The 15,982-nt window shown below is 42.5% G+C and overlaps 1 protein-coding gene across 1 annotated transcript in view; it reads left to right on the top strand.

The window, feature by feature from the left end:
* The window catches only part of LOC123158544 (hydroquinone glucosyltransferase-like), a 28,431-nt gene that overhangs the window by 8,600 nt on the left and 3,849 nt on the right, over positions 1–15,982 (top strand). The window contains exons 2-3 of the mRNA XM_044576484.1: positions 242–1,168; positions 1,606–1,671. Of these exons, the coding sequence (XP_044432419.1) occupies positions 242–1,168; positions 1,606–1,671 (993 nt within the window). The remainder of the gene's footprint in view (positions 1–241; positions 1,169–1,605; positions 1,672–15,982) is intronic.

The following is a 15,982-nucleotide window of genomic DNA, read 5'->3' as shown; positions in this document are numbered from 1 at the left end:
GGATAAGTTAGTGGGTCCCACGCTGTGGGTCCCGCTCACCTGACCAATGCTGAGTTGGATAAGTTAGTGGGTCCCATGCTGTGGGTCCCACTCACCTGATTCGAGTTTTAAACATGTGTCTTTGGATTAGGCAGCAGTGTCGCATGGGAGCTATTTTTTCCAACGAAGATGTCGCATGAGAGCGATTACAACCAACTACGTCGCATGAGAGACAGTTCACACCAACAACGTCGCATGGGAGCTATTCACCCGCTGCACGGTACCGATCTCGTCGAACCCGTCCAGAACCGCTCCGATCCGGTGTATGAGCTCATGATCGACCTGCGGCTCAACTACCTCCTCGCGGAAGGCTTCATCGTCAACACCATGGACGCGTTGGAGCACGAGACGCTGGTGGCCTACAAAGAGCTTTCTGACAAGGGCGTGTACCCACCGGCGTACGCTGTGGGTCCATTCACCCGGCGGCGGTGCCCCGACACCGACAAGGTCAAGCACAGCTGCTTACGGTGGCTGGACAACCAGCCAGACGGCTCGGTCTTGTACGTGTCCTTCGGCAGCGGCGGCACGCTGTCCACGGCGCAGACGGCCGAGCTGGCGGCTGGGCTGGAGGCGAGCGGGCAGAGGTTCCTCTGGGTGGTGCACCACCCCAACGACAAGGACAGCAGCGCAGCCTACCTCGGCACTGCCACTACCGATGCCGACCCGCTGAGCTATCTGCCCGACGGGTTCATCAAGAGGATGAACCGTACAGGGCTCCTTGTGCCACTGTGGGCGCCGCAGGTGGAGATCCTTAACCATGTCGCCGTGGGAGGGTTCATGTCTCATGGCGGATGGAACTCCACGCTGGAGAGCATGGCGGCGGGCGTGCCGTTGTTGGCGTGGCCGCTGTACGCCGAGCAGAGGATGAACGCGGTGATGCTGTCGTCGAATCGGGTGGGCTTGGCGTTGTGGGAGAGGCCTCCCCTCGGTAAGGAAGGAGCGGTTGTCCCGCGGGAGGAGGTGGCGGCGCTGGTCAGAGAGCTTATGGAAGGGGAGAAGGGCGCCGCGGCGCGGAAAAAGGCCGGTCACCTCCGGGATGAGGCCGAGATTGCTTCGGCGCCGGGTGGGCCGCAGGATCGTGCTCTTGCGGTAGTGGCTGGCATGGTTTCCTTGCATCGGAAGAGCCACGGTGAGTAAAGAGGAGGCTCCCTAAAGTAACTAAATAAGAGGCATGGTGGTTCAAGTTTTTTCTTGGTTTATGTTTGTATCGATTACTATGTATGTATTTTACATTTAAATATAAAATAATGCTTTGTCCTTAGAAGATATTGTTATTATTACATGTTGTAAATATGGAAGCAATTTTACATGTGTGGAAGCAATTTTACATGTGCGGACAGATCGGGATTGGTAGTGTTGGAAGGTGCCTTATGCAGCTCTAGTGGGAAGGCTCAGTTTCTTGGAATGCTCGGTTTGCATGAGTCAATTGCTGTCGCTTTGTTGGTATATTTGGTGGCAAAGACATGAATTCGTAAAGGGGGGAACTGTTAGATGTTGCTTTACACGATGATGGGACTGGAGCTGTAGGGGTTGCCCTCCGTAACAGTATTGGTGAAACGATTGCAGGTGCTGCAGCTCCTTTATCTGATGTCCTCAATGTGGCGTCTGCTGAGGCCCTAGCGGTTCAGAAAGGTATTGATCTCATTGAGCACTTGGAATGCACGAATTTGGCTATAGAATCGGACTCTTTGGAAGTTATTAGTGCATGCATAAGCGAGTTGGAGGTGTTGGGCCCTTACGCATAATGGCGCATATATGATTAATGGTATTTCGTTTCATCACTGCTTGAGAGAAGCAAATCAAGTGGCGCATCATTTAGCAAAATATTCTTACGAGTATCATACTTAATTTAGTTGGGATGGGACCCACCCGATTTTCTCTAGCCTTATGTATTCCATGATGTAACTCGGTTGACATCGTAATAAAGCGCCATGAGGCCGATTTTAAAAAAGAAAGAAAAGATGAAAGCACTTTTAAAATTATTCTAACGTAAAAGAAGTAGGAGGATCCAAAATTACTTGTGTCATAAACTCATAATTGAATTGATTAAGGACAATGATCAGGTGACTAATCAAATCCAAGCCAAGAATGGCGAAGGGAGATGATTTGACATAAAGATGACATGGTTTTTAGATAGACCTTTTTATATTATCGACCTACATATTTCAATATTTTCCATGTGCCCTTAATAAATCAGCAAAAACAAAATGCAGAAATAACAAATCTAATTACGCTCTAGATGTTCAGGTTACATGTGAGACCATAGGTGAAATAGGCTAACACAATGGCAGATGAATTGAAAAAGCCATTTATTCTAAAAAAATTATATAAATAGGGGATTTGAATTCTTGATAATTATTGGAAAAGAAGAAAGTAGAAACTCACCTCCAACTGGTGCGGTACAAAAGGAGAAGAACCAAGGGTGATTGAGCGCAATCCTTTCCAACTACATCCGCATAGATCAACAATGTAGTCAAAGTATAAAGTGGAGGTGATGGTACTCCAACTATCCATGTACGGTAAAAATCTACTATCACTTTATTGAATATATAGGAAAGCAAACCACATAAGTTTTTGTGGTACTATCACCAACTTCTCTAATTATCTTACGGACATCCAACATGCTCTCTTTTTAATTGACAAATTATTTTCTTATTGCCAATTTTTATCCGAATTTGAATTTTATCCTTACGTTGATAGAAATGAATATATTATGCCAAAATTTCAACCTAAAATAGCCCAAAATATTATGCATTGAAGGCACGTGACAATCGAAAATATGTCAATTTAATAGCCCCATGAACAGATGAGAGCAAGTACAATAAGGTACAGTTAGCAGGCTATAAGGAGTAAAATTATATTTCTATGCTTAGTTAGAGGAGAGAGGATATGAGAGAGAATGTAAGCGGGCTCTCATGCATGCAAGAGCCAGCTGTAGCACGTGCTCCTAGGCACTATGTGAGAGTGAAAGGTGGGCCATGTATTAATAAAGTAGCACATACTTATAGTTAATTGTTATTGTTGGGGAACGTAGTAATTTCAAAAAAATTCCTACGCACACGCAAGAGCATGGTGATGGCATAGCAACGAGAGGGGAGAGTGTTCGTCCACGTACCCTCGTAGACCGTAAGCGGAAGCGTTAGCACAACGCGGTTGATGTAGTCGTACATCTTCACGATCCGACCGGTCCAAGCACCGAACGTACGGCACCTCCGAGTTCAGCACACGTTCAGCTCGATGACGATCTCTAGGCTCCGATCCAGCAAAGCTCCGGAGATAAGTTCCGTCAGCACGACGGCGTGGTGACGATGATGATGTTCTACCGGCGCAGGGCATCGCCTAAACTCCACGACGATACGACCGAGGTGGAATATGGTGGAGGGGGGCAGCGCACACGGCTAAGGAACGATCCGTAGATCAACTTGTGTGTCTATGGGTGCCCCCTGCCCCCGTATATAAAGGAACCAGGGGGGAGGAGGCGGCCGGCCAAGGAGGGCGCGCCAAGGGGGGAGTCCTACTCCCACTCCCTTCTTTCCTAGTTGGAGTAGGAGAAGGAGGGAAGGAGGAGGAAGAGGGGAAGGAAAGGGGGTGCGCCGCCCCCCTTCCCTTGTCCTATTCGGACTAGGAAGGGGAGGGGCGCGCGGCCCCCTCCTCCCTCCTTCCCTCTTCTCCCTCGAGGCCCATGTAGGCCCAATAACCCCCCCGGGGGGTTCCGGTAACCTCCCGGTACTCCGGTAAAATGCCGATTTCACCCGGAACGATTCCGATGTCCAAATATAGGCTTCCAATATATTGATCTTTATGTCTCGACCATTTCGAGACTCCTCGTCATGTCTGTGATCACATCCGGGACTCCGAACAAACTTCGGTTCATCAAAACTTATAAACTCATAATAAAACTGTCATCGTAACGTTAAGCGTGCGGACCCTACGGGTTCGAGAACTATGTAGACATGACCTAGAACTATTCTCGGTCAATAACCAATAGCGGAACCTGGATGCCCATATTGGTTCCTACATATTCTACGAAGATCTTTATCGGTCAAACCGCATAACAACATACGTTGTTCCCTTTGTCATCGGTATGTTACTTGCTCGAGATTTGATCGTCGGTATCCAATACCTAGTTCAATCTCGTTACCGGCAAGTCTCTTTACTCGTTACGTAATGCATCATCGCGTAACCAACTCATTGGTCACATTGCTTGCAAGGCTTATAGTGATGTGCATTACCGAGAGGGCCCAGAGATACCTCTCCGACAATCGGAGTGACAAAACCTAATCTCGAAATACGCCAACTCAACATGTACCTTCGGAGACACCTGTAGTACTCCTTTATAATCACCCAGTTACGTTGTGACGTTTGGTAGTAGCCAAAGTGTTCCTCCGGTAAACGGGAGTTGCATAATTCTCATAGTTACAGGAACATGTATAAGTCATGAAGAAAGCAATAGCAATATACTAAACGATCAAGTGCTAGGCTAACGGAATGGGTCATGTCAATCACATCATTCTCCTAATGATAACACATGTCTATGGTTAGGAAACATAACCATCTTTGATTAATGAGCTAGTCAAGTAGAGGCATACTAGTGACTATATGTTTGTCTATGTATTCACACATGTATCATGTTTCCGATTAATACAATTCTAGCATGAATAATAAACATTTATCATGATATGAGGAAATAAATAATAACTTTATTATTGCCTCTAGGGCATATTTCCTTCAGTCTCCCACTTGCACTAGAGTCAATAATCTAGATTACATAGTAATGATTCTAACACCCATGGAGTCTTGGTGCTGATCATGTTTTGCTCGTGAGAGAGGCTTAGTCAACGGGTCTGCAACATTCAGATCCGTATGTATCTTGCAAATCTCTATGTCTCCCACTTGGACTTGGTCCCGAATGGAATTGAAGCGTCTCTTGATGTGCTTGGTCCTCTTGTGAAATCTGGATTCCTTTGCCAAGGCAATTGCACCAGTATTGTCACAGAAGATCTTCATTGGTCCCGATGCACTAGGTATGACACCTAGATCGGAAATGAACTCCTTCATCCAGACTCCTTCATTTGCTGCTTCATAAGCAGCTATGTACTCCGCTTCACATGTAGATTCCGCCACGACGCTTTGTTTAGAACTGCACCAAGTTATAGCTCCACCGTTTAATAAAAACACGTATCCGGTTTGCGATTTAGAATCGTCCGGATCAGTGTCAAAGCTTGCATCGACGTAATCATTTACGACTAGCTCTTTGTCACCTCCATATACGAGAAACATATCCTTAGTCCTTTTCAGGTATTTCAGGATGTTCTTGACCGCTGTCCAGTGATCCACTCCTAGATTACTTTGGTACCTTCCTGCCAAGCTTATTGCTAAGTATACGTCAGGTCTGGTACACAGCATTGCATACATGATAGAGCCTATGGCTGAAGCATAGGGAACATCTTTCATTTTCTCTCTATCTTCTGCTATGGTCGGGCATTGAGTTTGACTCAACTTCACACCTTGTAGCACCGGCAAGAACCCTTTCTTTGCCTGATCCATTTTGAACTTTTTCAAAATTTTGTCAAGGTATGGGCTTTGTGAAAGTCCTATTAAGTGTCTTGATCTATCTCTATAGATCTTGATGCCCAATATGTAAGCAGCTTCACCGAGGTCTTTCATTGAAAAACTTTTATTCAAGTATCCCTTTATGCTATCCAGAAATTCTATATCATTTCCAATTAATAATATGTCATCTACATATAATATCAGAAATGTTACAGAGCTCCCACTCACTTTCTTGTAAATACAGACTTCTCCAAAACTCTGTATAAAACCATATGCTTTGATCACACTATCAAAACGTTTATGCCAACTCCGAGATGCTTGCAGTCCATAAATGGATCGCTGGAGCTTGCATACTTTGTTAGCACCTTTTGGATCAACAAAACCTTCTGGCTGCATCATATACAACTCTTCTTCCAGAAATCCATTCAAGAATGCAGTTTTGACATCCATTTGCCAAATTTCATAATCATGAAATGCAGCAATAGCTAACATGATTCGGACAGACTTAAGCATCGCTACGGGTGAGAAAACCTCATCGTAGTCAACTCCTTGAACTTGTCGAAAACCTTTCGCAACAAGTCGAGCTTTATAGACAGTTACATTACCATCAACGTTAGTCTTCTTCTTAAAGATCCATTTATTCTCAATAGCTTGCCGATCATCGGGCAAGTCAACCAAAGTCCATACTTTGTTTTCATACATGGATCCCATCTCAAATTTCATGGCCTCTAGCCATTTTGCGGAATCTGGGCTCATCATCGCTTCCTCATAGTTCGTAGGTTCATCATGGTCAAGTAACATGACTTGCAGAATAGGATTACCGTACCACTCTAGTACGGATCTTACTTTGGTAGACCTACGAGGTTCAGTAGAAACTTGATCTGAAGTTTCATGATCAATATCATTAGCTTCCTCACTGATTGGTGTAGTTGTCACAGGAACCGGTTCTTGTGATGAACTACTTTCCAATAAGGGAGTAGATATAGTTATCTCATCAAGTTCTACTTTCCTCCCACTCACTGCTTTCGAGAGAAACTCCTTCTCTAGAAAGGATCCGATTTTAGCAACGAAAATCTTGCCCTCAGATCTGTGATAGAAGGTGTACCCAATAGTCTCTTTTGGGTATCCTATGAAGACACATTTCTCCAATTTGGGTTCGAGCTTATCTGGTTGAAGTTTCTTCACATAAGCATCGCAGCCCCAAACTTTAAGAAACGACAACTTTGGTTTCTTGCCAAACCACAGTTCATAAGGCGTCGTCTCAACGGATTTTGATGGTGCCCTATTTAACGTGAATGCGGCCGTCTCTAAAGCATAACCCCAAAACGATAGCGGTGAATCAGTAAGAGACATCATAGATCGCACCATATCTAGTAAAGTACGATTACGACGTTCGGACACACCATTTCGTTGTGGTGTTCCGGGTGGCGTGAGTTGCGAAACTATTCCGCATTGTTTCATGTGTAGACCAAACTCGTAACTCAAATATTCTCCTCCACGATCAGATCGTAGAAACTTTATTTTCTTGTTACGATGATTTTCCACTTCATTCTGAAATTCTTTGAACTTTTCAAATGTTTCAGACTTGTGTTTCATTAAGTAGATATACCCATATCTGCTTAAATCATCTGTGAAGGTGAGAAAATAATGATACCCGCCGCGAGCCTCAACATTCATTGGACCACAAACATCAGTATGTATGATTTCCAACAAATCAGTTGCTCGCTCCATAGTTCCGGAGAACGGTGTTTTAGTCATCTTGCCCATAAGGCACGGTTTGCAAGTACCAAGTGATTCATAATCAAGTGATTCCAAAAGCCCATCAGTATGGAGTTTCTTCATGCGCTTTACACCGATATGACCTAAACGGCAGTGCCACAAATAAGTTGCACTATCGTTATCAACTCTGCATCTTTTGGTTTCAACACTATGAATATGTGTATCACTACTATCGAGATTCAATAAAAATAGACCATTCTTCAAGGGTGTATGACCTTAAAAGATATTACTCATATAAATAGAACAACCATTATTCTCTGATTCAAATGAATAACCGTCTCACATCAAACAAGATCCAGATATAATGTTCATGCTCAACGCTGGCACCAAATAACAATTATTTAGGTCTAATACTAATCCCGATGGTAGATGTAGAGGTAGCATGCCGACCACGATCACATCGACTTTGGAACCATTTCCCACGCGCATCGTCACCTCGTCCTTAACCAATCTTCGCTTAATCCGTAGTCCCTGTTTCAAGTTGCAAATATTAGCAATAGAACCAGTATCAAATACCCAGGTGCTACTACGAGCATTAGTAAGGTACACATCAATAACATGTATATCACATATACCTTTGTTCACTTTGCCATCCTTCTTATCCGCCAAATACTTGGGGCAGTTCCGCTTCCAGTGTCCAGTCTGCTTGCAGTAGAAGCACTCAGTTCCAGGCTTAGGTCCAGACTTGGGTTTCTTCTCTTGAGCAGCAACTTGCTTGCCGTTCTTTTTGAAGTTCCCCTTCTTCTTCCCTTTGCCCTTCTTCTTGAAACTGGTGGTTTTGTTAACCATCAAAACTTGATGCTCCTTCTTGATTTCTACCTCCGCGGCTTTTTAGCATTGCGAAGAAATCGGGAATAGTCTTGTTCATCCTTGCATATTATAGTTCATCATGAAGCTCTTGTAGCTTGGTGGCAGTGATTGGAGAATTCTGTCAATGACACTATCATCAGGAAGATTAACTCCCAGTTGGATCAAGTGATTATTATACCCAGACATTTTGAGTATGTGTTCACTGACAGAACTATTCTCCTCCATCTTGCAGCTGTAGAACTTATTGGAGACTTCATATTTCTCAATCCGGGCATTTGCTTGAAATATTAACTTCAACTCCTGGAACATCTCACATGCTCCATGATGTTCAAAACGTCGTTGAAGACCCGGTTCTAAGCCGTAAAGCATGGCACACTGAACTATCGAGTAGTCATTAGCTTTGCTCTGCCAGACGTTCTTAACGTCGTCAGTTGCATTAGCAGCAGGCCTGGCACCCAGCGGTGCTTCCAGGACGTAACTTTTCTGTGCAGCAATGAGGATAATCCTCAGGTTACGGACCCAATCCGTGTAATTGCTACCATCATCTTTCAACTTTGCTTCTCAAGGAACGCATTAAAATTCAACGGAACAACAGCACGAGCCATCTATCTACAAACAAACATAGACAAGCAAAATACTATCAGGTACTAAGTTTATGATAAATTTAAGTTCAATTAATCATATTACTTAAGAACTCCCACTTAGACAGACATCTCTCTAGTCATCTAAGTGATCACGTGATCCAAATCAACTAAACCATGTCCGATCATCACGTGAGATGGAGTAGTTTCAATGGTGAACATCACTATGTTGATCATATCTACTATATGATTCACGTTCGACCTTTCGGTCTCCGTGTTCCGAGGCCATATCTGTATATGCTAGGCTCGTCAAGTATGACCTGAGTATTCCTTGTGTGCAACTGTTTTGCACCCGTTGTATTTGAACGTAGAGCCTATCACACCCGATCATCACGTGGTATCTCAGCACGAAGAACTTTCGCAACGGTGCATACTCAGGGAGAACACTTCTTGATTATTAGTGAGAGATCATCTTAAAATGCTACCGTCAATCAAAGCAAGATAAGATGCATAAAGAATAAAAATCACATGCAATCAATATAAGTGATATGATATGACCATCATCATCTTGTGCTTGTGATCTCCATCTTCGAAGCACCGTCATGATCACCATCGTCACCGGCGCGACACCTTGATCTCCATCGTAGCATCGTTGTCGTTACGCCAACTATCGCTACCGCTTAGTGATAAAGTAAAGCAATTACAGGGCGTTTGCATTTCATACAATAAAGCGACAACCATATGGCTCCTGCCAGTTGCCGATAACTTCGGTTACAAAACATGATCATCTCATACAATAAAATATAGCATCACGTCTTGACCATATCACATCACAACATGCCCTGCAAAAACAAGTTAGACGTCCTCTACTTTGTTGTTGCAAATTTTACGTGGCTGCTACGGGCTTAGCAAGAACCGTTCTTACCTACGCATCAAAACCACAACGATAGTTCGTCAAGTTAGTGCTGTTTTAACCTTTGCAAGGACCGGGCGTAGCCACACTCGATTCAGCTAAAGTGAGAGAGACAGACACCCGCCAGCCACCTTTAAGCACGAGTGCTCGTAACGGTGAAACCAGTCTCGCATAAGCGTACGCGTAATGTCGGTCCGGGCCGCTTCATCTCACAATACCGCCGAACCAAAGTATGACATGCTGGAAGCAGTATGACTTGTATCGCCCACAATTCACTTGTGTTCTACTCGTGCATATAACATCAACGCATAAAACCTAGGCTCGGATGCCACTGTTGGGGAACGTAGTAATTTAAAAAAAATTCCTACGCACACGCAAGATCATGGTGATGGCATAGCAATGAGAGGGGAGAGTGTTCATCCACGTACCCTCGTAGACCGTAACCGGAAGCGTTAGCACAACGCGGTTGATGTAGTCGTACGTCTTCACGATCCGACCGATCCAAGCACCGAACGTACAGCACCTCCGAGTTTAGCACACGTTCAGCTCGATGACGATCTCCGGGCTCTAATCCAGCAAAGCTCCGGAGATGAGTTCCGTCAGCACGACAGCGTGGTGACGATGATGATGTTCTACCGGCGCAGGGCTTCGCCTAAACTCCACGACGATACGACCGAGGTAGAATATGGTGGAGGGGGGCACCGCACACGGCTAAGGAACGATCCGTAGATCAACTTGTGTGTCTATGGGGTGCCCCCCCCGCCCCCGTATATAAAGGAGCCAGGGGGGAGGAGGCGGCCGGCCAAGGAGGGCGCGCCAAGGGGGGAGTCCTACTCCCACCGGGAGTAGGACTCCCTTCTTTCCTAGTTGGAGTAGGAGAAGGAGGGAAGGAGGAGGAAGAGGGAAAGGAAAGGGGGGGCGCCGCCCCCCTTCCCTTGTCCTATTCGGACTAGGAAGGGTAGGGGCGCGCGGCCCCCTCCTGCCTCCTTCCCTCTTCTCCCTCGAGGCCCATGTAGGCCCAATAACCCCCCGGGGGGTTCCGGTAACCTCCTGGTACTCTGGTAAAATGCCGATTTCACCCGGAACGATTCCGATGTCCAAATATAGGCTTCCAATATATCGATCTTTATGTCTCGACCATTTCGAGACTCCTCGTCATGTCCGTGATTACATCCGGGACTCCGAACAAACGTCGGTACATCAAAACTTATAAACTCATAATAAAACTGTCATCGTAACGTTAAGCGTGCGGACCCTACGGGTTCGAGAACTATGTAGACATGACCTAGAACTATTCTCGGTCAATAACCAATAGCGGAACCTGGATGCCCGTATTGGTTCCTACATATTCTACGAAGATCTTTATCGGTCAAACCGCATAACAACATACGTTGTTCCCTTTCTCATCGGTGTGTTACTTGCCCGAGATTTGATCATCGGTATACCTAGTTCAATCTCGTTACCGGCAAGTCTCTTTACTCGTTACGTAATGCATCATCCCGTAACCAACTCATTGGTCACATTGCTTGCAAGGCTTATAGTGATGTGCATTACCGAGAGGGCCCAGAGATACCTCTCGGACAATCGGAGTGACAAAACCTAATCTCGAAATACGCCAACTCAACATGTACCTTCGGAGACACCTGTAGTACTCCTTTATAATCACCCAGTTACGTTGTGACGTTTGGTAGTACCCAAAGTGTTCCTCCGGTAAACGGGAGTTGCATAATTCTCATAGTTACAGGAACATGTATAAGTCATGAAGAAAGCAATAGCAATATACTAAACGATCAAGTGCTAGGCTAACAGAATGGGTCATGTCAATCACATCATTATCCTAATGATGTGATCCCATTAATCAAATGACAACACATGTCTATGGTTAGGAAACATAACCATCTTTGATTAATGAGCTAGTCAAGTAGAGGCATACTAGTGACTATATGTTTGTCTATGTATTCACACATGTATCATGTTTCCGGTTAATACAATTCTAGCATGAATAATAAACATTTATCATTTTATGAGGAAATAAATAATAACTTTATTATTGCCTCTAGGGCATATTTCCTTCATTGTACGGCACTTTTCTTTGTCGAGCTTACTATGGCATTGTTTACATTCATGGCAAATTATTTTATATAGACCATGGCAGTTTATTATAACATACCATGGCAATTTTTATATGTATCTTGCCATGGCAATTTTGTTTCAGTGGTGAAAAATATTTGTGTACATCGCATTTTCATTTCACAAACCATGGCATTTTTAATATGCACCTGCGATAGCATTTTTTGGTCAGATTTTGTATTTTCTTTGTTCATTTGATTTGCCGCAGCAAGTTTAATATGCATATACCATGCAAGAGTATATTTTTTAACCATGGCATTTCTGTAAAACTAAGATGACATTTTTCATAATCTTTGTGTACTTAGAAACATGGCATTGCTCCCTCAAAAACATGGCAATTGTTTTATGATATCATGGAATTTTCCATTCATGTTTATGCCATGGCATGTTTATTATTAAGATCATGGCATTTTTATATTGTTTAAGAGCATGACACTTTATTAAGAGCATGTGAAAATTTTCATCTATAGCATGATAATTATTCATTGGCATGACTTTTTTTATTTTTGAAAATACAAGCATGGCTTTTTAAAATAATTTCTGCATCATGGCATTTTTATTTTTAATGTCATGGAGTTTTCCTTATATCGATCATGGCAATTTCATATATTTTATCTTTTCTAAAATTTTCCATGTATGATTCCCAGACAATGGCACTTTTAGCTAAAATACTGTTTTGTCTTCACTTTGCCAAACTAGCACTTTTTGATATACATATCAGGAAAAACACATATCTTTTTATGCGTTCTTTTGGAATAAAAAATAGAGGATCACGTTTTCTATATTTGCATCATGGCGGTTTTTTTGAATTTTTTCTTTTTTTTTCTTCTTCCCTGGGACGATAGGCCTACTACCTTTTATAAGGGCTATATAACACTCGAGTTTCTCAGAAAAAAATTGTTTAGAGTTTGGATGCGAAGAGAAAAGCGATTCTCCCATGTACGGGAGGTCCAGTGCATCCTTGGCTGGATTACGCTGGAGATCCGAGTGCATGCAAACTATGCTTCGTCGTATACGTATAGACTATGCCGTTCGCATTAATATAGCATTGTATCATGTCAGTCCACTTAATGCCATGCATGCGTCTCTCTCTCTGCTCACAAACTATGACACATGCATGGCTGACAGTATCTCCTCTTTACCTCTCAAAATCCATCATTTTTAGTTTCCTTTACAAAATCTAATATCTTTGAAACCAAAATTCCTTTTTTGGAAGTTTTGATATATTTGAACTCATCGCATCAAGACCTTTAGAACAAGATCAACCTTGGATAGATTCCAAACACGTTATAATTTCGACCTTTAGAAATTTTTAATGATTAAATCAGTTATTGAAATGATTCTTAATGAGTGAAATGCAAATAAAAATTGAGTGAAGTTATTTTATTGAAATTAGGAAATTGTTTATCTGGATTAAGCAAAATTTGTTTGTTCCAAATGAGTAAAAGCATTGTTTGGAATGTGTGAAGTCAACATTTTGAGATAAATGATTATTTTAAATGACTGGAATATGCTTTTTAAAATGAGTCAAATCAGTTTTAAAAAATAAGTGAAATATGCTGATGAAATTGAAACTCAATTAAAATATATTCAATATTAACCTTGTTTTAAAAAGCATGTCGTTAGGAATTCAATTTTTTTAATATGGAATTAATATTCAAAACATATTGACGAATTAATATCTCACAAGAAAATAAAATGCTAGCTTTTGTATAGATAGACTGGTTCCGCACAGGGATGACATTTAATCTGCATTACTGGGCCCATATATCACTTAATGTTGATGAATAGTTCTGGACGTATGAATAAGGTATTCTACAAAGAGTGCCAACTAGACCATGCACGGGACCTCCCGTGCATGGTAGAAAATCCAGTCTCTGGATGCGAATGCGATCCATGATGCTTGGCTCCATGGATGGGTTATTGTTTAGAGTTTCATTCCCTTATACTCACATGAGTCCTTTTTATTTTTCATATAAGATTTGTCTGAAGTCAACCATGTAAAGTTTGATCAACTTTACAGAAAAAATATCAACATTCACAATACAAAATCAATACAATTAGTTGTGTTATAAATTAAATTTACAAATTTTATAACTTTAGTATTGTAGATATTGATACTTTTTCATATAAATATGGCCAAATTTTACGAAGTTTGACTTGAGACAAATCTTATATGCGGAGTAAAATGGATCGGAGAGAGGATTTCAAAATATGAACAAAAATTGACACCTTAATTCAAAGAACTAAATAACTAAGACCTAGCAATCGACGTATTTGGACTAAGGTCTTGGCTGGTAATGACATGCCCACTTTTCAGGCCCGGCATCTCAGTCGTCCAGTCGTCCAGCTGATCTCAAAAACCAAGAAAAAACTGAGTACTAGTCAGCTTATAACACTAAAAGATAGCACTAAAAAAAGTCAGCTTATAACACTCTTTTTCGGAAAAAAAAACTTCTAACACTAAAAAAGAACTGGTTGACAGCTTAGCAAAAATAATGTTTCTCTAGAAAAAATGTTCTAAAGAATGTACTCCCTCCGTTCCTTAATATTTGTCTTTTTAGAGATTTTAAATGGACTACCACATATGGATGTATATAGACATATTTTAGAGTGTAGATTCACTCATTTTGCTCCGTATGTAGTCACTTATTGAAATCTCTAGAAAGACAAATATTTAGGAACGGAGGGAGTAAAAATAAAACTTTCAAACAAAGTTCGAAGAGTACTACTTGAGCAGAGTGCAGTTTTCTATTGTGCACGCCATGTGAAATGTGAAGTCAAGGAATCTACCGTTCAATGCATGTTTGAGATTGGTGGTACTTTTGTTGATAACTACCCCCTCCGTCCGGAAATACTTATGGGAGAAATGCATAAAAATGAATGTATCTAAAACTAAAATACATTTAGATACATCCATTCCTTGTTGCGGGCTCTTTTCTTAGCATGAGTGTGCACGTATCACAATCTATAGTAAAAATGTCTATTTTAAATATTATTTTCAATAAGCTTTTCTACCGTCATTTAAATGTGTCTGATGCCCAACAATGTGAGCACGCGTGCAACACACGATCCATATGCACGCCTTCACATAAAATTAACAATCACATAAATATCTTATAATTTGTTCTAAAATATTTAAAAAATATTATCTACTCCCCTGGTCCCATAATATAAGAGCATTTTATACACTACACTAGTGTCAGAAACGCTCTTATATTATGGGATGAACGGAGTACTATTTATTCTTTGATGGTCATTCTTTGTTGAAGGTCTATTTGTTGATGTGATCTATGATGCTTTGTTCCATGGATGGGATATTGTTTTAGAGTTTCATTCCCTTTACACTCTCACGAGTCCTTTTTACTCCTCATATATGCTTTGTCTGAAGTCAAACTACGTAAAGTTTAACCAACTTTATAGAAAAAAAATATCATCATTCACAATACAAAATCAATATCATAGGTTGTGTCATGGATTTAATTTTCATATCGTATAACTTTAGTATTGTTGATATTGTTATTCTTTTCATATAATTATGGTCAAACTTTTTAAAGTTTGAATTTAGACAAATCTTATATGCGGAGTAAAACAGACCGGAGGGAGACACCTCAGTTCAAAGAACTAATACCTAGCAATTGACGTATTTGGACGAATCACTTCATAAGATCGAAGGCAAGAGACCCATGGAGCACCATCGGCCTCGACGGCAGTTTCCCCACCAGCGAGGGTGGTGGCATACAATCCACCGCCCTGGACTCATGGATGCCTTCCACCATCAGGCTCTCGAACGACTAGTGCTCGGTGCGGCTACAGAGCAGAAGCATGCAGTGATGCTATGATGTGTGGCCCGCGACTCCGACAAGGTTTCTTTCTCCTATACAGCCCCGGCCGACGCATCGGCCACCAACAACAGAGGTGGCGAACGACACAGCTCGGCTTCTCTGGCCAAAGCAAGCTGTGACAACTTCCTTCTTCCCTGGTGAGGCCCTCCTGCGGCGTAGCCACCAATGGCGAAGGTGGTGCACGGGTCCTCGCGACCAACGACAATGGCGCCCCATCTCTGGCTGCTCCGGGCCCGGGCGCAAGCGGCGCGATGACACCCTCCACTACGGCCCTGCTTGTGACGGCGGCGGCTGCACTAGGTGGACCTCCAGCGAAGAGCAATGGTGGCGTC

The sequence above is a fragment of the Triticum aestivum genome, chromosome 7B, assembly GCF_018294505.1.
Source record: "Triticum aestivum cultivar Chinese Spring chromosome 7B, IWGSC CS RefSeq v2.1, whole genome shotgun sequence".
Lineage (NCBI taxonomy): Eukaryota > Viridiplantae > Streptophyta > Magnoliopsida > Poales > Poaceae > Triticum > Triticum aestivum.
The sequence above is the reverse complement of the archived record's forward strand: the minus strand, read 5'-3'. Positions and strand labels throughout refer to the sequence as shown.